Below are 25,914 nucleotides of genomic sequence, written 5' to 3' on the forward strand. Positions count from 1 at the left end.
TCTACATGAATTTGTTTTTGTGTATGATAGTTTTATCTTATTTGTTAACAAATCATTCTTGCTTTCAGTGAATTGGTTGATCCAGTTCACAAAACCTTTCTGAATGATTCATTCATGAATCAGTGCTCATGCTCAACTTGCTGACTCAATGATTCGGTCATTGTGGTTAACAGTCCACTGAAAGAAAAAAAAAGTGGAAAGACATGTGGGTGAGTAAACAATGACAGAAGTTAGGGTGAGCTAATTTTTTTACATTTTGTTATTTAAACAATAATTTTACTATGTGCTGTTTATTTTTCCCTGAGTCGTAATGATGCATGGTAAAGAATCCCACTAAGAAACTGCTCAGCAACCTGTACGCTGGTGTTTTGGAAGTGAGAGAAAGAGAGACTTACTGTACAGCTTCCACGGAATATCTGTTTCTGCTGTGCTTTAATGAGGGAATATTCCTGAAATGAATACTGCATGACAAAAACTCTTTTATTGTCTTAATGGCCCTTCCTGAGATTAAGTGGCCTCAGAAAACACCTACCATTTCTCCTCGTCTTTCCACCCACAAAAAAAAAAATCTCCCTCCCCATCCGTAGTGGTTCCCTCTGTCTGAGTAGGAAAATCCAGCAGGACTGTGGGTGACAAATGGAGCCATTTGGGCTTGTTTGTAAGTTCTGTCAAGAAGCAGCACCCCTGGCCTGGCCCGGTTAACAAATTGGATGTTTAATCTGGTGACATTCCTATCTGGCCAAATGCTAATGTATGTGTCTAAGAATAACCGGCCAGCAGACCTGATAGATGGGAAACTATTATAGGCGGTATTTAAATCTGAGCGCACAATTCCTCTATTTCCATGGTGGAAGAGTGACAGCTTGATTTCAACACTGGGGGGCCTGGATAGAGCTGTCAGCTACACACATCAAGAAGGGATTTTCTTTGTTTTCTTTTCTGTTCCTCCATCGGAGGAAAAGATTGACTGGACAGGCTGTTAACCGTGATGGTTGAGATGGAAGATGGGATTCGGGAAGTTGATTTACTGCTTACAGACCTTCCACTATAGTTCTTGACTCAGGGAAGGATGAAGAGATACAAAAAAAATAAAAATAAACTGAATCTGTGAATTTACCTTATTACCATATATTTGCCTGATTTGCACTTTTTTAAAAAAAGTATATATTACAGATAATAATATGAATTAATTAATAATTCATTTTAAATGTAATATAAAATACAAAATAAATACAAAATCTAAATATAATACACGTTACACACACACACACACACACACGTTTATGAGGAGATATGTTAATATAAAACATTAAATGAATAAAGTCCATTATTATATGAATATAATAATTAGTTAATAATTAATACAAAATAATTTTAATATAATGTGTGTGTGTGTTTGTTATTATATTATTTATATTAATTTATAAAATAAAAATAATAGCCTCTCCTCGTAAATAACAATATATTATATAGAATTATTGTGTTGTAGGAGATCAGACACAATGAATGATATAAACCTAATGGTCAAGTTTTCATTATATAAGAAATTGCTTTCTTGGGAAACACGAAACACAGGTTGGAGTCTCTCTCTCTCTCTCTCTCTCTCTCTCTCTCTCTCACCAATTTGCTTTTTACTCTTATTTCTCTATTTAAAAAATTAGCATTATACCCAAAATAAGAGTTTGAGAATCTCATTAGTTGAGAACTTATTAGTAATTTGATTTCTCAGTGGAAATCAGATCTCTCAAACATCAACACAATGTTCTCAGAGTGTGTCGTCTCCTCTGCTGATCTACTGTCAAGTCTAACAGTTTGATCTCCATGTAGAGCAAAATATTATCCTATCACATTCATCCTGTACTTCCCACAAGGCTAACTGGGGCATCAGATGGTGACCAAATCATCTGTAACATCTACTTCTAGTTCCCTGCAGTCTGTACAAAGTCACTTTTGACAATTGACAGTCAATTAAGGAGTATGTTGTTTCATAAAATATACGATTTATTGCACTGAGTATAATGATTCAGACTTCACAAGGAAATGTGGTTTCTGTTCACATAATGGGCCGTGTGAAAGTGTGGTAGGTTTCTGGGGTTTCGTTTATGGGCGTAATAAGTGACTGTGCTCTGTTCAGGAAGTGCAGCTTGCAGTAATTGCTGAGCCATTCCTCCGTTGTGAGGTCAGCAGCACTCACGTGTTTTACACACTCTCTCTTTACTGCATTATGTCATGGATTGATTTCGATTGGAGCTACAAATATGTACTTTGCCATGGCAACAGAGGCCAAAATAATTCTTAGAAAGGTCTTGAGGAAATCTGATAGCAAGTGATGAGCGAGTGTGATTTGAGTTGCTTCATTTTCACCAGTTAAGTACAAACAGACACAAAAAACACTGTTCACTGATTCAAACAAACATCCCGCCATCTTCTAATTACTTATGTCTCTGTCTGTAAAATCTTTCACATTTTCCTAGAGTGTAGATAGTGCAGTCATGGACACATTTTCCCGTCCTCGTCTCTAGCAATTCAACACATTGTTATGAGATTGATAAATTAATGTGAAACAGAAAGAAGCAAAAAATTTAATAAATAAAAAAAAATTGGGGTTTGAACACAATTTCAACCTAAGCATAAACATTTGGCGCATAAGTGTTTGTGCTGTTTTTTATGCTCAGAAATTTATTTGATTAAAAATACAGTAAAAAACGTAATATTTTGGAATATTCATACCATTTAAAATAACTGTTATATTGTATTATATTAAAAATAAAATAAAAATATTATTCCTGCAATGGCAAAACTGAGTTTTCAGCAGCCATTATTGCAGAGTCATGTGATCCTCCAGAAATCAGTGTAATATGCTGATTTACAAAAAGAAGTTAATGTGTTGATCCCATTAACCTTCATTAAACAGACAAAAACAGTCTTTGTGTTACACAGAAGAAGAAGAAAAGGAATGGGAGTGGGTAATTGATGACAGAATTTTAATTTATGGGTGAACTGTCTCTTTAATCTACCTTTTAACAGGAAGTTGATTTTCCTATTCTTAAAAAAATCCACATAAATTCCCTAATGTTGCCTCTATGTTTTACAAACTTCCCAAATGCATATAACATATATTTCCTATTTGACAAACCATTTTCCTGTATGACACTGTAAAGCTGCTTTGAGACAATCAGTACTGCATAAAGCGCTATATAAATAAAGGGGACTTGACTTCATGTAAATGAAATGCACTGGAGATGCTCATCTTTAATATAATATAAACTGTTTTTGTATTAATAACAAAGGTAAGAAGCCAGGGGAGCGGACGGTAGATACAGTGTAAAGGATGAGACTGAGGAGAGAGAGACAAAGATCCATTCTAGAGACTGTTTGAGTGCCTTATTAAATATTTAGTCTGATTGTACATGGTCCTGTAATTGCCATCTTGGCTAGTGAATAATTGATGACATGTAGGAGAGCAAAGGAGGGCCCCAGTCTCTTTCTCTCTCTCTCTCTCTCTCTCTCTCTCTCTCTCTCTCTCTCTCTCTCTCTCATGCACATATCCACACCTTGTCTTTTTTTGTACACCTTTATTGTTAATATAATCCTGTCCTCATTAACTAAAATGATTCTGAATTCAGGACAAAGTCGGTAAAATTATATTATAACCTCTAATTCGCTTCCAGAATATTCTCTTTGCTATTAAACAAAATAAATTATTAGACTTGCACTAAATTATTGCTACAAATTCTATAGCTTTAAAATAATTACACATACCGTTAGCTATAACCGGTCCATTCAGATGGCTAGAAAGAGCAAATGCAGTCAAATGGCTGTGCTTTGATTCTACCTTTTCCGATACAGTGAGTTAAATGGATATCAGTCTGTGAGGACATTTGTGTATGTTTGTGTGTATGTCTGCACTATAATTATAGTCACTTACTCTTGGAAAGTGTGTCTGCACTGTAAACTTATTTATCGAAGTTATAAATGAAACAGATTATGTTTTACAATAAAACACAATTTCAGTGTGTAATTTAATTCTGTGTGTAATTTGTCATTTCTTTGTAATTGTGAAAGTTTTTAGCAATTTCTGGGTGAAATTTTTTCAAAGTAAATCTAATATCAAATATTTTTCAGTGTGGAGAAAAAGTTATTTGAGGGTATAGTTAACCTCCAAAACATTTACTCATCCCTAGGGGATGAGTACTAGCCATCATTTCAAACTTGTATGACTTTTTTGTTTTGGAACACAAAATTTTGAAAAATAGCTTGTATGAATTGTATGTATTTTTGGTCAATATAGTATTATGAAAGTCAGTGGGGTCCAAAATGACATTGGTTATATGACAAAAGGTTGAAACAGTTAACACATTCTTTAAAATAAGGACATTCTTTTTATATTGAAGTTTTTTTAATATATACCAAGATTATTTAATGGTAATGATTTTTCTCCAGTGGCAGTAGTAAACTCTCAAGTGTCTCCTCTAGGGTTTCTGAAAAGATCTCAACAATATCCCAAACTGTGCTCAGATTCGCTAAGACACCAAAGTCTGCAATACAAAGTTTGAAATCTCCATATGAACTCTTTTTTCAGAGACCAAATTATCTGAGCAGTACCCAATTTCACACCCAGTTTTAACCGTGTATTTTTATTTCTACTATGGCATTTTAGGAGAGACAAAGTTGACACTTCAGTATAAAAGTAAATGCAAACTTCATTAGGTGTCCTGAGCTTTGAAAGAGTAACACTTTTCTTCGGGGACTTCTAATTCAATAATAATTTCATTTTATTTTTTTTATCACAAGCTCTCAGGTTTTGTCCATCAGAGTGATTAAAACGAATCAAACATACAATTTGTTCACCAGCATCACCCATAAAACAACCCAAACTTTCTTTTTGCATGTATTGAAGGGTTGTAAATGGTGATTTGGTCTCACACAGCTAAGGTCAGGTCTAGACAAGGGGCTTCCGTAGGGTTTTTTTCAGAGCTACATGTAAGAGACCCTGGCCTTCAAAGCTTCTACTGGACCAGCCCTTCTGGTCTCTTTTCGGCCCCAGATCCCCTTCCTTGCAAGTCCCTCGAGTTAGAGACAGAGGGATGGAGAGAGAGAAGTGAAGAGGGTGCTGTAAACCAGCAGTAATTCCTGACTCGGAGTTGGAGGCACATTAGTGTCTGACAGAGCCACACATCCACCTGTAATTGATTGGAGGCCAGCGTAATGAGGTGACGGCTTACAACAGCGTCGCCAACTCCCTCATTATCTTTACCTACTTTTTTAAGAGCAGAAAGAGAGAGAGACAGCAAAAGACAGAAAAAGAGACAGAGAGAAGGATGGAGAAAAAGAAACGCTGAGACTAATAACCTAGCCCTGGCTCTAGAAGGTCATTAATTATTTATGTTGTTTTAATACGTTTTAGTCTTTCTCTGTCCACACCTCAGTTTCACCTGTTCTGTCATTCTGTCTTTTCCTATAGCTATAAAGATTTTGCTTTTATTCTGTCATTCTCTGCTAATAAGCAAGAAGTTTTTCAAGTTTTTTTTCAATAGCCTAATGGCCGCTGTATATATGATATAATTTTTCAAATATTTATAAATAAAAATAAAATATGTATTTTACAGTATATATCATAGAATTTATATATATATATATATATATATATATATATATATATATATATATATATATATATATATATATATATATATATATATAAACTGTAATATTCAGGTTTTTTTTCATTGACTTGTTTACTAAATTTTGTTAATTACACAGTACAAATACGTTCGTTTTTAAAGGGATAGTTCACTTTCAGTTGCTGGTCCCCATTGACTTGCATAGTGTTTTTTTTTCATACTATGGAAGTCAATGGGGACCAGCAACTGAAGGTGAATTATTAAGCTTTGCAATATGATACATTTGAGAATTGCAACATCCATAGGGTGAGCATAGAAAAACTGGCCCATAAACATGCATTTCTGTTTGATTTTAGTCTAAATATTTTATGTGGTTGTGAACAGCAGGTCAGACTTGCTGTTGATCCAGCGTAAATTGCATTTAACCCAGAATATTCCTTTAAAGTCTGCTGGTTACAGTGTGGACTGTTTCAGAATCTGCCCTGCGTGTGTCTTTCCACTCGCCCCCGTTTTCCTGTCTGAGATCTCCATTCCACCCTGAGCCTTGTCATCTAAAAGCAGCTCTTCTTCCCTCATCCTGCTCACTTCCAAACACTGAGCTAGTCCTGCCCCGATCCGAAGGGAGCCAAACTGCTTTGAAGTGCTGCCGCTTTTCCAGGCTGAGACCGGGAATCTCACATTCCCTGTCAACTCTTGCCCAGTGGCAGATGGAGAAGTCTAGACCTACGAGACTCTCCCATCACGGGTTTCTCTCTCCCCCTCCATGCCCTCATCTCTCTCTCTCTCTCTCTTTCCCGTGTTTCACCACGCTGAAGGCTCTGCCATTCCAGAACGATTCAGGATGGATTCTCTACTTTCAGATGGTGACTGGGGCGGTGTATAAACACAGTACTCCTCTAATATCTGAGAAGAGCTTCACTTACAGCCCTTGTCTCCTGCTGTGTTTTAATTCAATCCTTATTGATCCATTTCTCTCCTTCCAAGGACTCTAATATCATATGAATGGAGCTCAGGGATGGGTTCCCCGTATTATTGTATTCCATGGCCATAAAGGGCATTAGCAGCCAACAGAGCAATCCAGATCAAATATCAGTCGATACTAGCTAAAGAGAGCAGGCTTCATTTCTCTCTGTCAGATTTCTCTCTTTCCTATCTCTCTTCGTAAGAGCACTGATGGGGTTAAAGTATGTATGGTGATTATGTCACGCGGTAAAGTGAGGTTCTAAAAAAATCGCTTGAGTTAGCACCATGTGTTTTTAAAGATATTGTTACTGTCTTATTAGGGAGAAATCAATGGCGTCTGCAGATACTGGCCATTTATATAGCAGACAGGGCTTCTCTCACCACTTTTTCTCCCAGCATCCTTCTCTCTGCACACTCCATGGGGCGGTAGCGGTGGAGGTTATCCTATGGTTAATGTGACATGGCTGTCTGCGACCTTGCTGGTTGTTAACTGCCCGGATTATTATTGTGATAATGTGGCAATTAAAAGGAAAGCACTCCATCAAAATAGTGGGGCTTATGGTCCTGGAGATGAATGCATAGAGATTACCAGCCAGGGAAAATGCATTAAGACTGCAATCCATTTCACACTGTTGCACACCTCCAGCAGCGGAGGCTATTACGGCTCATCTTCATTGATATCCATTCCCGATCAATATCGTCAGGCTGAGGTAAAAAATACAAGTAAATCAACAAAGCTAGAGTTGGTCTTCGATATAAATGAAGAAAAATCAAACCTCAACTCTAACTGAATATCATACGTCTACACAGAGAGTCTTCTCTGAGCCTGTTTTGAAAGTGGGCTAAATCACTTACTGGCATCTGTTTATATATGAAAGCTGTTATCCTTAAGTGTTTTCGTTGTGTTTGAGTCACTTAAAAAAATGTCTGTCTTTCTTTTACAGATTTTTCCTGAAATTCTTTCTCAAGTGTAATCAGAACTGTTTGAAAAATGCAGGGAATCCCAGAGACATGAGGCGATTTCAGGTGAGAATGCACATGAACAGACAAAAAATGTTGTTTTACATGCACACAAACAGGGAATAAAGATAATTTGGTGTCTCTGTAGGTGGTGGTGTCCACCACAGTGAATGTGGATGGCCATGTCCTGGCCGTGTCAGATAACATGTTTGTCCACAACAACTCCAAACATGGGCGGAGGGCGCGACGCCTGGACCCTTCTGAAGGTAAGACCCAAATTTCACCAAATACAAACATTTTGCTTCCTGTGATGTTATTTATGTTATACTGTATCTTCTATACACTTCTCAAAAGTTTTGGATTTTGAAAAATAATGGCTGCTGAAATTTTTAGCTTTGCTATGACAGGAGAAAAAAAAAAAAAACTTCTTCTTTCAGAAAAATCAAGAAATTGTACCGACCCCAGCCTTCTGAACAATCGTATAAGTTTGACATTCAAATTGCATTTATTATAATGAAGAAAAAAGTCAAACTTGCTAGTGCTACTTTTTACTTCCTCACCTAGAGTACAGGTAATCTGACTGTCTGAAGGGGCTTCATTGGGTAATGTCACTTTGATATGAAATGCTGAAAGTTTGCATAGAACATCAGCTCCCAGCTGAACTCAGAACAGTTTCTGAATGTGGGAAATTGTGTGATTAGCTCTGCGACTGTTTTGTGTGAAAACCGTCACTGTGGAATCACTGGCATACCTCTGTCCCAGTCGAGGAAAAGGAAAGTCGCTGCTCTACATTTAGTAAGACTCTTCTGTAATTCTCCAAAGACTTAAACATGAAGAGGAAGTCGCTGATGGCAGTGCATTGTGGGAGATGGGCAGGCTTTCATCTTGAACACACTAGTATACCCATGCAGATATAGTAAAAGAGAACAGATGTTCCATTACAGCCCAACAGGTGAATGCAAATCACGCCCAGCAGTTGTTTACTTTCATCTATTCATTTTCACAGATATCAAAATTCCCTGTTTCCAGAGATGTTCACTTGCACAACAAAGAGAACTTTTAAAACCAATCAGAAGTGATTTTGAGTCAAAGTTTGGGAACTTTGCATTCCCATGATGCTGTTCAAGGAAAGTGGCTGCTGGTATACAGCCTTACGTGCAGTAATGTGGTCTGAAGTTGCACCAAGAACCCCTCGGTTTGCTCATTCAAGCTGCGACCAATCAATTCCCATCCATTGCCAGTGGAGACTGGGCCAGTCATTCAGTCAGCCTGTCTGTCTCCATACCGCCTGCTCAAAGACGGATTTACGATAAAAGACCAAAAAAAAAAAAAACCTTAATGGTTTTATTGAGCTGAGTGATGCACGGACACCAAAGAAAAAATGAAATGAGCTTTTACAGTCATCAGACTTCCTGTTTTTCAGGTTTTATTTATTTTTTATTTTTTTGCATTGAGGGTATGTGGAGGAGAGGAGAGTAGAGTAAAACACTGGTAAATGGCATTTAGTTTAATTACAATGATTCCCAAAAGTTGCATGAACATTGGCACTGACCTGCTCTAACTTACTGCTTGTGTTGTGATCTTGTTTTCCGAAGCAGCCACTCCATGCATAAAGGCCATCAGTCCCAGTGAAGGATGGACGACTGGGGGGGCCACTGTCATCATCATTGGGGACAACTTCTTTGACGGATTACAAGTGGTCTTCGGCACAATGTTAGTTTGGAGTGAGGTAAGTGTTTTAATAATATTATACAATTTATTTATTTATTTATTTATTTTAAAGAGCCAAATTATTTTACTATTACAATTTAACTTTGTAATATTAAAATAAATGTTGTTTAAATATGTATTTATTTTTAAAAGATTTGTTTTTATTTAATGTTTTATTACTTTTCATGATTTTATGTTATGTTATTTTATTTTATGTTATTTTCTAAAATCCAAATTATTTTACTTAAAAATAATTATTGTTTAAATATTTATTTATCATCTTTAAAATATTATTTTCAAAATAATTTTTTAGAGACAAACAATACACTATAACATAACATGTCCTATTACAGTATATGGCTAAAATCCTTAGACTGTGTCCTTTAAGCAATGAATCTTCTCACTCTTTAGTTTCAGCATTAACATTGGAGACAGTGCTTGTGTATTGAGTGCTGACCACTGAACGTGTGCTCTCATGGCTTCTAGCTCATCACACCTCATGCTATCCGGGTGCAGACGCCCCCTAGACACATCCCTGGGGTTGTTGAGGTCACACTCTCCTACAAGTCCAAGCAGTTCTGCAAAGGAGCTCCGGGACGCTTCGTCTACACAGGTATACCAAACTTTGCAACTGCCTGGAGTCCTTGCCACCATCTCCAGCATCAGAACACATTTCTGTCATCTTTCTCGGATGTCTATCTTTGCATGTCTTTGTCCATTTTATCAAGTGCCCGCCTTTGTTAGCTTAAAATATTGGGACTTGTGTTATTTGCAGTCCATAAAGATGCTTTCCCATGATGGCTTACTGTTAGCAGGTCATTTTTGTGTTTGTACTTTTGGCTGATGTCCATTCTCTTGTGTTCAATGGGCAAGATGAGTATCATTTAGCCAAATCAGTGCTTTTCATACACCGATTATTCCATCAGAATAATCCAGATGCCAGTCAAAGTAGGCGAAAGGTCAGATCTAGGACTGTTTGGTGTGATAAGAAAATGTCACAGCGACGGTCATAACAGAGAAAGAAAAAGAGGCCTGTGTTCAGGCTTTCTGTTATACATCAGCTTTATCTCAGTGCACATTTCCTGCGTTCTTTGTTCAAAGCACCTCTCATTCAGATGCATTTGCCGTGTAAGCACCAAAAAGAGACAACTTTACAATGGAGAGGACAGCCCTGTCTGCTCGGACAGACAGGATGATTTGACTGACAGCAGTATGCCACATCGCTTTTATGAATCTTTCTTAAAGTTCAAAAGAATATTCTCAGTGCGAAAGAAAGCGTGTTGCAAATTGTAAAGATGAATGAAACAGGACCTGTAGATTATCTCTGAATCTGAATGCAGAGACAAAAAATAAATGAAAGGTCACAGAAGATAGAGGACAGAGAGAATTTATTCATGAAAAATAAACTAGTTTATTTGTTTATAATAAAAAAAAATACAATACTAAGAAAATTAACTGTGAAATGTTTGTGTGTGTGTGTTTTATTCATTTTTACTTATTATGAAATATTGTATAAAATATTTACTTTATCTTTTCTATTAAATATATAATTATTAATAATAACATATATACATAATTCAATATATATATATATATATATATATATATATATATATATATATATATATATATATAGAGCATTTCCTATAAGAATACAGGTTGGATACTATGCCTAATCTTTCTGTTTCTCAAAAGCATTTTCATTTTACACTGCAAATTAGATTCACGCATTCATATTTTAGCTTGTGGATTTACTGACGTACATCCAGCAACTTATTTATTGTGCCAGAGATGTGTGATATTCATGAATGTGAAATGAAGCAGGCTTTTAAATACTGAACAGGCAGACTGTGTATAATTAAAGAGGAATGAGAGTGCATCTAACCTCAGTGATGTCTTTCCCACCAGAGATTTCCCATAAGCCCCAGTGAGCTCAACTTTACACTGCATTCCAGCTCAAAAAAAAAAAGCTCACTCCTTATCGTCAGACACTTCTAGATGAACACAAGCCAGTTTGAATATTTTGAAAGAGATACATTTAGGTCATCAAAAATTCAGAGTTCAGACAGTAGGGATTGGGAGGGGGATACGTACATTGGCGAAGGAAGCTGGCATCTCTGTGCTGACACATTATTTTTTATCATATTCCTTTTATCTTGCTTATTAACAGTAATGGACCCCAGAAATGCATCAAAGACAGTCAATGTGCCCATTCCAGTGATTGTAGGTTGACTGTCTTATCTTTACTGGAGTGGAAAGCCAGAGCAGCAGTGTTCAAATATCACTGCCGTTAACCCTGCCATCACAGGAAGTGATCTCACAGTCTTCACACTGAAGCATCTGGGGCTGTTAAATAGATATGGCTTAGTGAAATCCAGAATTCAGTTAAATTTTCCTGTTAAAATTGTGTTGCATGGAATTTAAATTTAAATTGAGTATGCCTTACTACAGAATGTTATATTGGAATTTGAATTGGAATGACAGGAAAAGGAATTTACTTTCATTAATAGAAAATCAGATAAATCCATACAATTTTAATGTATTTTTTTTTCATTTATATTTACTATTATTTATATATTGTTTATATTATAATACAAATTAAATAATGTATAGCTTTATAATTTTTTATATATAAAGACACAAAGATTCCCCGAAAGCATTTCACGTGTGGCATGGGCTTTAGTTAGGACATCTTGTTTGATTAGCAGAATGTTAAGTCCATTCTCACTTTCAGTGTTGCAGCTGGTACCTGATAACTATTACGGCTCTGTTGCTTTCTCACATTTACTCTGTTCTCTGCTGCTCTCCCTTCTGAGAGATCTTCACTCTTATTCTGTTAGTTCTCCTTTCTGCCTGCATTAAGTCCTTCAGTCCACCAGCTCTTGTCTCTCTCAGTCTCTCAGTCTCTCTGTCTCTCAGGGGGTTAAGACTCCCCAGGTGTTGGATTAGAGGAAGGATGGCGAGAGGAGTGTGAACAGCCTAAGGGTATTGACTTTCCTGGGAAAACACTACTCTCAAAATTCAGTAGCCAAATACTGCAATAACTCAACAGCCATTGATCCTCTTTCCCCTACGGCCACATTGATCTATACATTACAAGCTCTGAGACTGGCAGCATGAATCCAGCCTATGCTAACACAACCTTCCCAGTCATCTGTAAGTTACTGCCTCTGTCATTATAATCATAATAATAATACATGTGACCAGAAGTAATGTATACAGTATAATAAAGCTGAACGACAGCAAATTGTGCCTCTGGTCTGCAAGCATTCGAGCTGTATTTGAGGCATCAAAAAGTCGGCATTTGACTTGGCCTTTTGGGTATAACATTTTATTTGATTGCCTCAGTCAAGAATATCCAGTAAAAATAAAACTTGTATCTGAAACATCCTCTCCACTTCCTGAAAGGGGAGGGCTTATATTCCCTTAGCGGTGCTGCATGCATTCCAAGCAATTGCACAATATCCTAGAAACAAGCTGAGAGGATACTGGAGGTGTGGGACTGTTAAAATGAAGAGTGCTGTTCTCCTGGGCACCAATGTGCCTGTCAGAACATGCCTGATGCCTTCCAGGCTGAGAGCCTTTGGCATCGCAAACAAGAGCTGTAGCATCATTTCTGGGTGGGGCCCTTTGTTTAAAGGACTCAGTGTTGCTTAAACAGGGTGCTGGGATACAAAACGGGCAGGGGCAGGGTGAACTTCCTCTCTGACCACCTGCTCAACCCCTTCCCAGTACCTTATTTTGGTTTGTTTATGTGTAAATTATAGAAAAGGGGTTGCTTGGTGAAGTTAATGATTGTCATGGGGTTGTGCAGTAGGCTGGCATAGTCCCAAAGGGTTAGGAAGGTAAGGGTGTATACTTTTTTGGTTGCTCTAAGTGCACAAGTATATACATTATACAATTGTCCAATGGCGAATGTACTGTAAAGCTTTTTAGAGCTTACTTCAGATTATACTGAGTTACTGTTAAAAAAAGAATTCACCCAAAAATGAAAATGTACTCAAAAAGTATTGGCCGAAATGGAATCTGAAAATTATTATTTTAAAGTGTAATTATTTGTACAAATATATATATATATATATATATATATATATATATATATATATATATATATATATATATATATATACAGTGTTGGGAAGGTTACTTTGGAAATGTAATAGGTTACAGATTACAAGTTACCCTGTTTAAAATGTAATAGTAGTGTAACTTTTTCAATTACTTTATTAAAGTAATGTAACTAATTACTTTTGAGTACTTTTTGATTACTTTTCTAAATTTGTGAAAATTAAAGAATAATAAATAAAAGCGTATACATCAACTTAAATACAGTTATCTAATAAGCATGTGTCGTATTCTGTGTAATAAACTCCTGAAACATTGGTGTTTTTTTCAAACTGCTGTCTCTTTGTATATGATATGATGATAGTTTTCTCAAAATAAGTAAAATGCACATGAAGTGACACAGAGCAGTTCTAGAAATTATGTTTATGTGCTCGTGTACTCCTATATTGAGGCGGCAGAGGTTGAAAACACTGCGAGCTTCAGTAGGCCTATGTGTAGTAAATGAAACCATGTCTTTGCCATTAATTTACAGGAGGCAAATTCAGACTGGAAAATTCAAACTCATACAAACAAATTCATGGACAAAACTATTTTTGGTATGGACCTGAGATAAAAAAAAGGTTTAAATCTTTAATTTGGGGACATGCAAAATAATTAAAAGTTCTCTCCTGAACTGCACCTTCACTTTAATTTTTCTCTTCGGTCTCTTTATTTTGCCCTGTTATCCATCTCTCTCATGACTTTAATACTCAAGATTGAACAAAACTATACTTTACAATACAATACTCTACAATACTACAATATCTTTATAGAAAAATCCTAATACTGTACACGAGTCATGTTTTTCCCTTACAAAAATTGACCATGCTTTTTTTAGCCTATACAATAACCTTGTTTTGTTTTGTTTTTTGCAAATGGATTTGTATTTATTTTTAAATAACTCAATTTGTAAAATCATTTTAAATTTTTGGTTACCACAGTTAAACAATAGTAACTATTTTCTCTGGATTTATAGTAATATATTAAAACGTTAATTTTCGTAAGGGTTGTGTTGTTGTCTGTCCGTAGCTCCCCCTAAACCTATAAAAAAATCTGATTATTTTTCAGCTAAATTACTACTGTAACATTACAACAGATAATAATGATGTCCTTTATATAGTATTTCGAGTGATGACTGATGAGCAACGTGCTGCTGCTTGATTAAATAAATAAAAAAACAAAGACAAAAAAGCAACTTTACAGATGAAACTGACCTGAAACCCTGAACAGGGGTTCTGCTTCTCTGCTCCAGCTGTGCGCTTCCACAGTCCACTCTCTCTCTCTCTCTCTCTCTCTCTCTCTCTCTCTCTCTCTCTCTCTCTCTCTCTTTCTATCTGCCTTTTGATTTAGTCATCCAAAATGTGGCATATTCCGTCCGCGTTAGGCATTCCGTTTTTATGACTGGATTCTACAAACCAGACTGTATTTCCGCATCCCGGAAATTATTAGGGCGGTATGTCGCAGAATAGTCAGTGCAATTTGGGAAATAAATCAGTTAAATCTGTATGTGGATGTGTGTAAATATTCAAATGTAATCCACTTTGTAATCGTTCAAAATTTCATAAGTAACTGTAATTTAATTACTCATTTTTTCTTAGTAACTGTAACTAATTACAGTTACAATAATTTTGTAATTAAATTGTAACTAGTTACTCCCCAACACTGTATATATATATATATATATATATATATATATATATATATATATATATATATATATATATATATATATATATATATATATATGTATGTATGTATAATAATACACTTATTTAAGTAAAATGATTAATTCGTTTTAATTGGATAATGTTCTTAATATACAGCAGGTACGGAAAGTATTCAGACCCTCTTAAATTTTTCACTTTTTGTTATATTGCAGCCATGTGCTAAAATCATTTAAGTTCATTTTTTCCTCATTAATGTACACACAGCACCCCATATTGACAGAAAAACACAGAATTGTTGACATTTCTGCAGATTTATTAAAAAAAGAAAAACTGACATATCACATGGTCCTAAGTATTCAGACCCTTTGCTGTGACACTCATATATTTAACTCAGGTGCTGTCCATTACTTCTGATCATCCTTGAGATGGTTCTACACCTTCATTTGAGTCCAGCTGTGTTTTATTATACTGATTGGACATGATTAGGAAAGCCACACACCTGTCTATATAAGACCTTACAGTTCACAGTGCATGTCAGAGCAAATGAGAATCATGAGGTCAAAGGAACTGCCTGAAGAGCTCAGAGACAGAATTGTGGCAAGGCACAGATCTGGCCAAGGTTACAAAAAAATTTCTGCTGCACAAAAAGGTTCCTAAGAGCACAGTGGCCTCCATAATCCTTAAATGGAAGACGTTTGGGACGACCAGAACTCTTCCTAGAGCTGTCCGTCCGGCCAAACTGAGCTATCAGGGGAGAAGAGCCTTGGTGAGAGAGGTAAAGATCCCAACGATCACTGTGGCTGAGCTCCAGAGATGCAGTCGGGAGGTGGGAGAAAGTTGTAGAAAGTCTACCATCACTGCAGCCCTCCACCAGTTGGGGCTTTATGGCAGAGTGGCCCGACGGAAGCCTCTCCTCAGTGCAAGACACATGAAAGCCCCCATGGAGCCCCCATGAAGCCCCCATGAAGGGTCTGAATACTTAGGACCATGTGATATTTCTAAATGTGCAAAAATGTCAACAATTCTGTGTTTTCTGTCAATATGGGGTGCTGTGTGTACATTAATGAGGGAAAAAAATGAACTTTGATTTTATGAATGATTTTAGCAAATGGCTGCAATCTAAGAGTGAAAAATTTAAGGGGGTCTGAATACTTTCCATAACTGCTGTATAACTCTGTAGACACACAAACAGAATTTTGGGTAATATAAATATTTTTATCTTATAAAATGATTATTTTAATTATTTTGAAGTTCCACTTTTTATTCACTTTTTTTTTTTTTTTACTTTGTCGAAAAACAAATGTGTTTTTGATTTTTGGTGGCCAAAATTTTAGTTCATCCCTAATGTTGGTAAACTAAATAAACAAAAACTCTTAAGAGGATGTTTCTCAGCACAGCCAAGAGCTACTCTATATAAGCCTGTATGACTATCTTTTTCTGTAGAACACAAATACAATACAAGTCCATACAAAGTAAGTCAGTAGGATCCAATGTTGTGTTTTGGACCCCATTGATTTCCATATACAGACAAAAACATTTGAAACATTCTACTGCATATCTTTAGGTTTGTAACAACGTGAGGAAGAGACTAAAGCTTCTGGAAATGCAGGAACCTAGCACTGGAACAGATGTTGGGAATCATTGTAAGGGTGGGATTGGATGTCAAAGCCATATAACAAAGATTTTCTTAATCTAGCTATGTCATTGATGCAGCCTGAGGCCAGAAGAGCACCCAGCCGGTATGCATCTTAAAATCATGGGCTGGTCTTTGAACCTGCTTGATGTGTTCTCACTTCACCCAGAGGTTCTGGCGCCATCCACTACATAGGCTATTTAAAACTGGCACTAAAGCTTAATGGCAAAGGCTCTGTGGATGTGGTGGCTGTTGTTTTTTCAAAGACCGTTCCCATAGTTAGAGCTAGGAGAGGGACCAGGAGCAGTGCACTTGTTGCCCAAGCCGCGGAACAATGGGCCACTTTGTTGCCTTTTCATCCTCGGCACGGGCAGATGGAACACATTAGCAGAATGTTCCATTGGATGAGCTCTGCGGGGCTGTCGAGCACGTAGAACAGGACCCGGCATGATGTCATCATTTCGTTCAGTTGTTTCACAGTTTGGACACTGATGTGTTCGAGAGTCTCGCACTAGGAGGTGAACTGTCAGCAGTATCCTGACTGCGGCATATATTGGTGAGATACTTTCACACTAGCTGAAGTACAGCCTTTTAGTGGAATCCATAACTCATCTGCTTGTATGTGGTATATAATGTCAAATTTCAAAGGTTAGAAAAGCAGAAACATCATAACTTATTTTAAATTTTAATTTTACAATATTTAATAATAATCATCATCATTTAAAAATAATAATTTAAAATACTGAATCATTTAAAAAATATTACTCCATAAAACTGATTTTTTTTTTCTTCTTTTGGTCAAAAGACTTTTTGATGGCCAAAATGTTGGTTCATCAGTCTATGAGCCCCAAGAGATAAACTGTATTGATGTTTTAATCATGATGTTTGTAGTCCAGTCGTATAGTTAGTTGGTAATTCCCAGCCCTAAAATAACTACACAGCACCAACTCTCTGATATATGGAATTGTGTGCAGTAACTTGAATGTAGCGAACATTTCCAGTGTGGAAAGTATGAAGTGGAAGTGACATTAACATGCTGAGCTCCTTCCGTTACTCCTTCTCTCTCTTTCTCTCTCCTTGGAGACCGAGCAGAGACGCAGCCATGCTGATTACCACTTGCATCCGTTTGCCTTACTGGCAAGATATTTTAATCATCTGCTGGGTAATTGCCTCTGTACTGCCTTGATTAAATTGAGTGACACATCAAGGAAGTGTGCCTCAAAGCCATACCCCACCTGAGGAACCTGTTATTATTTTGGAGTCACAGGTTAAAGTGTCCCCCCATGAAATGACTAATTATCCAACATTGGTTCCACGGGTCTCCTCTTTAAGAGAAAAGTGACTTCTTTGATAGTGAAATAAATCTTGGCTCTGTAGAGGAACGACACATTCCCCTGGTGGAGAAAAGCCCTCAGCAACTTATCAAATACTCAACCTCCTCTTTTATTCCACTGATCTTATTTCTCTTCTCACATATGCACACATAATGACAGACACCCGTGAAGTGATATAGCACATGCGCTTTCTGAACATCTTGTTCCCTTAATATAACAGCTGACCAAAAGTAGAATCATTTGTTGATTATGATCTGTCCCTAAAATGTTTTTCATAGTGCGGTGTTACACAGGGGTAAACTGAGGTTAGCTCAGCTTTCCTAATTGCTGCCATAACAGCAAAGTGTGTTCAAGCCATAATTAAGTGTGTGGTTTTTAGTGCAAGCAAGTCTGGGTTGTTTGCGTGGCTGAAGAGGCTGGGGTGGGTTTCTCTTCATCTTCCCTGGTGGCTCTCCACTTTAAAGCACCCTGCATGCCCTGCCTCTACTGTCAATCACAGTTTAAAGTTCATGAAATTTCTATGAGGATCGATCCAGGGAGGAGGAGGTAGGAGTGTTTGGGGGTTGCAGGGGTTAGGGATGGTGGAACGGGCCGTAATGATTGATTAGAACTTGCACTTTGAATCTCAATTCTTTATTTATCCCTTTAGAGTGGTGCGAAGAAGTGCATTCTGATTTTTACAGCAGTTACACAGCAGTGAGATTCCACATGCTACAACCTTTTTTGACGTGAGGACAAAGAGGAGATGGATGGGTGGAAATCAATGGCACGCAACAGGGGGCCTTCAGACTTTTGTCAACAAGCCAGATTGGCGACTTTGCAACGACAGACTAGAACAAGAAAACAAATCGCTTCTTGTTTCATCGCCCTGTTGCATGTGTGTAAATGTCTTCCCCCTAAAGAGTAGTGGGGCCATCTAAGTGCAAGATTCCCATCTGCAGGTGAAAGAGCCGCTTGGAGCCATTCTCTCCAATATCAATCATGTAGCACATGAAAATAAGAAATTGAGGCATGTTGCATCGGAATCCGAACCCAAATCAAATTCCTCATTCCATCAATGAGCTTCCCACAGACAGATCAGGGCTTGATCAAGTGTTTTAGATGGGCCGAGGGCTCCATCTGAAATCGTTCAGTCTGTGTTAGAGGGAGACCGCTGAAATAGCCTCTCTCTGAATGGTGCAGACATGCAGTTACAATTATGGCCTAGGGGGGCATGACTACGCTAACAATAGCTGCATCACAGAGGCTAAGGAGGAGAGCATGGGAATGGATATGGCACCTAAAAAGCCCGTGTTGTAAAGACAGACGCCATCAGGGAGATGGAAAACATGATCAGCTGGGGGGCCTGCTGGAAAGTGGGAACAAGAGAATGTAAATAGAAAAACAGAGGAGGGTAAATAAATGTAAGCCCATCAGAGAGCATGGATGTAAACAAGCGCAGACTGAACGTATATACAGTTGGCGGGAGACAAGTTTTTGGGGCTGGGCTGGGAAATTAGGCACTGTGTTAGCTTGTGGAGCAGGGTTGTGTGCCATTCAGAATAGTTTTTAAGTTCCAGTTACGCTCCTGAATTGGAATTGCATTTGAACTCAGAATAGTTTTAAATTCCAATTACATTCCTGAATTTGAATTTAAATTGAGGTAGCAAACAGGATACAACACTGCAATTCGAATTTCAGTGTAAGGAAGTGAAATTAAAATTGAGTGAAATTCCAAGAAAATTAACTATTAAAAACTATATTTTAAATATGAAAGCAAACTGTAAAATGTGGCCTGACAAAGCCTGATTTTAAAGTTTAGAATTTTTTTAAAAAAAGCATTGCAACTTTTTTTTGGGATGGATGGAACAAAGGAATGAACAAACGAATGAATGAATGCATGAATGAATGAATGAATGAATGAATGAATGAATGAATGAACAATGGATGGATGGATGAGCAGATATAGATTGGAAGATGGATTGATGGATGGATGGAACAAACATGATTAATAACATAATGTGTTTTTAATAAACTCTATTGACTAGATTGTGAGTTGTGTACAAGGTATTATAGGTGTTGAATTTGTTTGAATTGCACTTCCTTTTCTAGCTTTTTCTCTTAGTCTGGTTGTATATATATGTTCCTCCCTCTTTTATTAGAAAGCATTGCCCTCATTAGATCTGGCTATCCTGAGTTGGTGCATGTTGAGTGGTTTTCCAGTCAGCACTATTTGACCTCTGACTTCTGCAGAGCGTGTATCAAGAACAGAGAGGTACGCTGGAATTGATCTTAGAGTTTCACGCACTACCTCTAATTTGCTATACAGAGCTCTGGCGAGCTCATATGTGAGGACAACCGCAGGTGTGCAGGGCAGGTTAACTGCATATCAGAGGTCAGATGCTCACAGTTTTGTTGATGTGTGTCAATGATGATGGGGGACACGATTCAGACCCGACCCTGCAGTGCTGATGATCAAAATCTTGACAGTAATAGATCTAGTTATGCAAGCATATGAGGAAACACTTTTTAGTCTCCTATATGGTGGCTCATTGTGTTGTCCCGTCCCACTGGACAGCTGAAAGAGGAAATCATGTAAATCTTTCACTGTTACCTTACACTCCAAAGCAACCTTCTATTTAGCATCAGTAGATCTCAGTGGAGTGTGTGATAACCTTCAAACGAGAAACAGAGAAAGAGAGAGAGAGAAAAGAGATGTGTAGCCCCACATCGCCTGCAATAAGGAGATGATTAAATTAATAATAAATATACATCCCTCTATTCTCCCCTTCAACACACACACACACACACACACACACACATAAACTCGCCACCTCTTCAGCGAACTGCATTATCTTTCCCTTTTCGCAATCGCACGTCAGGCACAGCAAAGACGTGTGGAAGGCTGAGAGGAAGGGAGAAAAAAATCAATACAAATTACGACTGAGAAAGTGGCACTGATGGCTAGAATTGCAGCATATGTTTACACTAAATCAGGCAATCTATCTTCATATGGGCTGTGTAATGCAGGCGGGGTCAGGGTTCGGCCCGTGCGCACACACTCTCCAATTACTCCCACTTCTCTGCGGGAGGCAGTCGTATCGATTGGCTGAGAGGACAGAGGCCCTGCAGGCAGCCAATGGGGCGCTGGGGTCAAAGTTCAGGGGGATTTTAATAAGAGAAGTAATGGGCTTAATTTCTTGGGGGTGTGATAGAGAGACAAAGCCCTCCCTCTCTTGTCCCCTGTCCAACGGTTCATTAAACTGCAAGTTTTATGGGATTGCTTTGTGAAATTGCTCTTATGAATGCTCTACTTCTGATGTTCACGTGTCTCATTCTTTCGTTCATTCCTTTCTTCTTTCTTCTTTTGTTCTTTAGAGGTTTTTTTTGTTTTGTTTTGCTTATTTATTCATCTGTATTTTTTGTTGGTTTGTTTATGTGTTTGTTTTTTCATTTTTTTATTAATTCATACGTTTGTTCATTTGTTCATTAGTTCGTTAATTTGTTTGTTCGCTTCCTTCCTTTCTTTCTTTTGTTCACTCCTTCCTTCGTTACATTCCATTTTTCTTATTTTTTTTTTTTAATCTCTCCTTCTGTCTTACACTCTTTTTTCCTGACACCTTATATCTAGATGGCGATGAGTATCGCATAGCAGACTGTCCAAAAATGACACAACAAAACAATGGCACGTAGATCGCTTTCTGAGTCTAATCACACTGCCATTTGATCAAACCGCAGTTCTCCCAACTTGAAGAAGGAACGTGATCATTTCCACAGAGCCTTTCTCAGAGCGTCCTGAGAGACTGGTCCCTCACTTTCACAGGGTCATTGAGTCACAAAGACCCCCACACACCGCCTCCTCAGCAACCGCTGTCACTCCGCTAGCTCTATTCTCCTCCTCGCCGTGAAACCAGCTCAAACAAATTTGATTTAGCAGCTAGCCGAGACCCATTCCCGAGGAAAGAAAACAAATATTGTTATAATGGTAATAACATCTATTTGCCGCACACGTCAAACGGTACCGGGCCCTTTGAAAAGAGACCCCTGCTCCTGCACAGCCACCTTATTCTTATTCATGAAAGTATCGTTTATGCATATTAGTGCAAACTAGGTATTCTGCTCGCTAGCATTTGGACTGTCAATCATCCTTACGGAATACAAGAGGCAACAGTGACAAAAGCAGAATGGCAAGAAGGCTGACAAATTGTCCCCAAAGTCAAATTGACAACCTTTTATGATTAATGGGCTTGATTATGGAGAAATATCTTCCTAACTGCTTTCCGGGTTTTTCTTTCTGCCATCGTATTGTGACAGAAATGTGAAAGAGGGGCTAAGCGGAGGTGCTGTTTGCAGTGAGAGAATGAAATAAACGTCTGCAAGAAAAGAATTGAATTAGGCAGGAAAGGTTAGAGTTTGGAAATAAAGAAATGTAAAGAAGGACAGGAAGGCCATAGGGCTTCACTAAACACTTCATAAAACAAATTCACACAGGGGTAATCCTTGATTGATGCAAAAGGGATCAGCATAAACAAATATGTGACCCTGGACTACAAAACCAGTTAAAGGGTCAATAAGGGTCAATTACTCAAAACTGAGATTTATACATCATCTGAAAGCTGAATAAATAAGCTGTATGGTTTGATAAGACAATATTTGGCCGATATAAAACTAGAATTTGAATATCTGGAATCTGAGAGTGCAAAAAAATCAAAATCACCTTTAAAGTTGTCCAAATGAAATAGCAATGCATATTACTAATCAACAATTAGGTTTTGATATATTTGTTATATATATATATTGATATATTTTTGGAAGGAAATTTACAAAAAAAATCTTCATGGAACATGACCTTTACTTAATATCCTAATGATTTTTGGCATAAAAGAAAAATCAATAATTTTGACCCATACAATTTTTGGCTATTGCTACAAATATACCCCAGCGACTTAAGACTGGTTTTGTGGTCCAGGGTCACATAGGGAGAAATGTACATAGACATGCTGATAGCTCCACTGAACTCTGGGACATCTAGCAGAGAACTCTGGGAAATGGACAAGATGACAAAATGGCCTCTTTCTGAGAAAACTGCAGTCAATTAAATCAAATAAACTTCTTATTTTCATTTTCTCCCACAGCTCTAAACGAACCCACCATAGACTATGGCTTCCAGAGGCTACAAAAGGTCATCCCTCGTCACCCTGGAGACCCGGAGAGGTTACCTAAGGTAAGTGTGGTCGGCAGAAAATGCTTTCACTGCTTATTTTTCCGCTCTATCAAAATCACAGATTTTGTTTTCCCTGGCCATGCTTTGGATTTACACAAGCTCTCCTGCATTTGAGAGAAATGCTTGACATAAATTTGAAAATAGGTGTAAAGCATTCGTTAGATGGGAGTTTAATATTTAATCCTCAGATTTGGCATTGCATCTCCAGTCTTGCCAAACAGGATGAGTGTTTTCTTATGTCTGTGTAGCAAACCTTGATTCTGAAAGCCTGAGGGTCTTCTGTTAGATAGCGTAGAAGAGCAGCTCACACTAGCTTGTGAATGAAAAAACAACTGTTTGTGTGATGCTGGCTTTGAGAGGGTGAGATGGAGGTTAGATTGGCGCTGTTATGCATGCTGGTGGCACATTGCAGCTTTGGGGCAGCAACAAGCAACAAATCAAAGAACAAAGCTGATATGCAATGGGTGCAGACAGTGTGAATATATATGTATATGTACACAAAACACATGTGTGCACACACAAAAACAAACAAAAACTCAATGTGCCGTCAGGTGCCCTGGCAGTTTGCTGCCTGGTTAGTATGAAAAGATTATTTTCCCTAAAAAGGCAGGAAGCTAAGTGAGAGAGATTCTTTTGGGCAGGGCGCTGGTGTAGGAGGGTATCAGATCTGATGCGGACTGACACTTTAAAACAGCTGCCAAATTGAAACCATTTATCAAAATCTGACATCTGAGATCCAGTCACCAAAAAAGCAGTTTATTTGTAAATTGATACTAATAGTGAGCATGCATTTTCTGACCACTTTGATGCTGGGATATGTGGCAAAGGGAGACCGCCAGCTATCACCTCTTATATACTTATATAGGAGGAAAACTCAATAAGAATGTAGACAGGTTTTTTTTTTCAGTTCCTGGTGCCTCAGTTTTTTGACACAGTCCTATAAATAAATAACCAAGTAAATACATAAAGCAGTAAGTAGGTAAATAAATAACTAAGTGAATGAATAAGTAATTGAGCATGCAAATTAAGTAAATAAATAAATAAATAAATAAATATACAGTATGGTAAATAACTATTCCAAGCTGTGCATATCTTTTATAGATGTAGAAATATATATTATTACACACACACACACACACACACACACACACACACACACACACACACACACACACACACACACACACACACACACATGTGCTGATTGGCTGTGTTTTAGCATATACTTGACTCCTTCCAAATCATTGATCAGATCTGCAGTGTGTGTGCCAGTGATGGCCCCAGCATTTAGAAACCCAGCTGTGTTTGTCTGACGACCTTTGCTGGGGCCAGGCATGTATCAGGTTTATCTATAATTTCATTTCCAGTCCCGGGTTTGGCCGTGAGCACACACCTCTCCATCCAGATAGATCAGGAATATGGATGTGATTCAGGACGCTGCTCTGTCCTGCAGGCAGCTGTGTTACTCTGGCATTTGGGACAGACGTTCACAAAAAAGGTCCCAGGTTACTGTAAGGTTAACGACCTGTGAGATCCACTTTAATGGACACCTGGATTATGGCGTGTCTTATAAACTGAGAAGTGGGGTCTATGTACTGGAAAGTTCCTATTTGCATGCTGAAATATTTGTAAATGCACTTTCTGCTCAGTCAGTGAGATTATGCACTTTATGTTCATGTGGCAGCTCCCAAAAGCCCTGGACAAAGCAGACAGGGGAGACTGGAGCGAGTCGTCACAGTTTGTACTTGAGTGTGTCAGTTTCTCAACGGATGCAAATCTTGATACTAAAATGCTACTGAACTTTAAAAACTTTTTTGCACACATTGATCTTATGTGACAACATGCCCCAATGGTAAAGCATATTGTTACACTATATGGGGTGAGTTAAAAGAATTTGATTAGCAGACATTAAACTATGTGAGGTAAAATATATACTATACTATACTATACTATATGAGGTAAACAGCAAACTGATTATCTAAAATTAAACCGCAAAAAAAATTATTAAAATGTAACAAAACAGCCAGTTTTTTGGTCAATAAAAAGATTAGAGCATAAAATACACGAGATGGCTCATTTTATTTTTAGTTCATAGAATAAAATTCAAAATTCTAATTCAAAATAAAGACGTAAAAACCAACATAAAAAGATAGTGATAAAGAAAATATACCTTTGTGCAGTTGGATTTTTCACTCAAAAACCTTGTACAGTTTTCATCCAGATGTTGTCCTTGTGACAGCTAGCCCCATCTTCCTTTTCATTCTTTCCTGTTCATTCTAGTATATTCCCTTTTTAAGAGGAAGTAGATTATTGACTTCCTTAGCCTTGTCATATTAGCACATTTGACTTTATCAGTTGCTCTTTATTAGCACAATAAGGTTTAATGTGTGTGTGCAATTGGCAGGTTGCTGTTGTAATGTTGTATATGTATGCATGTGTGGTGGACCTCTGTTCACCAGGCTCAGTGTGTGTATGTGATTTATCATTGTTAGAGGACCTGTCGGATGGCTTGCTCTCCCAGGTCAGCTGATCTGCTCTCACCGGGCGCTTGAGAACCATCCTCCCATAATTGAGCCCCTGGACAGAAAGCAAGGGGAAAACGGGAGGAAGAAAAGATAGGAGGAAGATAGAAACAGGCTTGTCGGGAGACAGCCTTCAGGGCTAGAGAGTCGAGTGCCAGGCAAATTTAGAGTCAAACAGACTCACCTTGTTACCT

The 25,914-nt window shown here is 37.7% G+C and overlaps 1 protein-coding gene across 5 annotated transcripts in view; it reads left to right on the top strand.

Moving 5' to 3' along the window:
• The window catches only part of LOC132113853 (transcription factor COE3-like), a 97,072-nt gene that overhangs the window by 54,378 nt on the left and 16,780 nt on the right, over positions 1-25,914 (top strand). For 3 of the 5 annotated variants that reach the window (XM_059521877.1, XM_059521879.1, XM_059521881.1), the window contains exons 7-11: positions 7,532-7,613; positions 7,696-7,813; positions 9,143-9,276; positions 9,744-9,870; positions 23,110-23,198. In XM_059521877.1, the coding sequence (XP_059377860.1) occupies positions 7,532-7,613; positions 7,696-7,813; positions 9,143-9,276; positions 9,744-9,870; positions 23,110-23,198 (550 nt within the window). The remainder of the gene's footprint in view (positions 1-7,531; positions 7,614-7,695; positions 7,814-9,142; positions 9,277-9,743; positions 9,871-23,109; positions 23,199-25,914) is intronic. The other 2 variants (XM_059521878.1, XM_059521880.1) reach the window with 1 other exon arrangement.

The sequence above is a fragment of the Carassius carassius genome, chromosome 33 (assembly GCF_963082965.1).
Source record: "Carassius carassius chromosome 33, fCarCar2.1, whole genome shotgun sequence".
Classification (NCBI taxonomy): domain Eukaryota; kingdom Metazoa; phylum Chordata; class Actinopteri; order Cypriniformes; family Cyprinidae; genus Carassius; species Carassius carassius.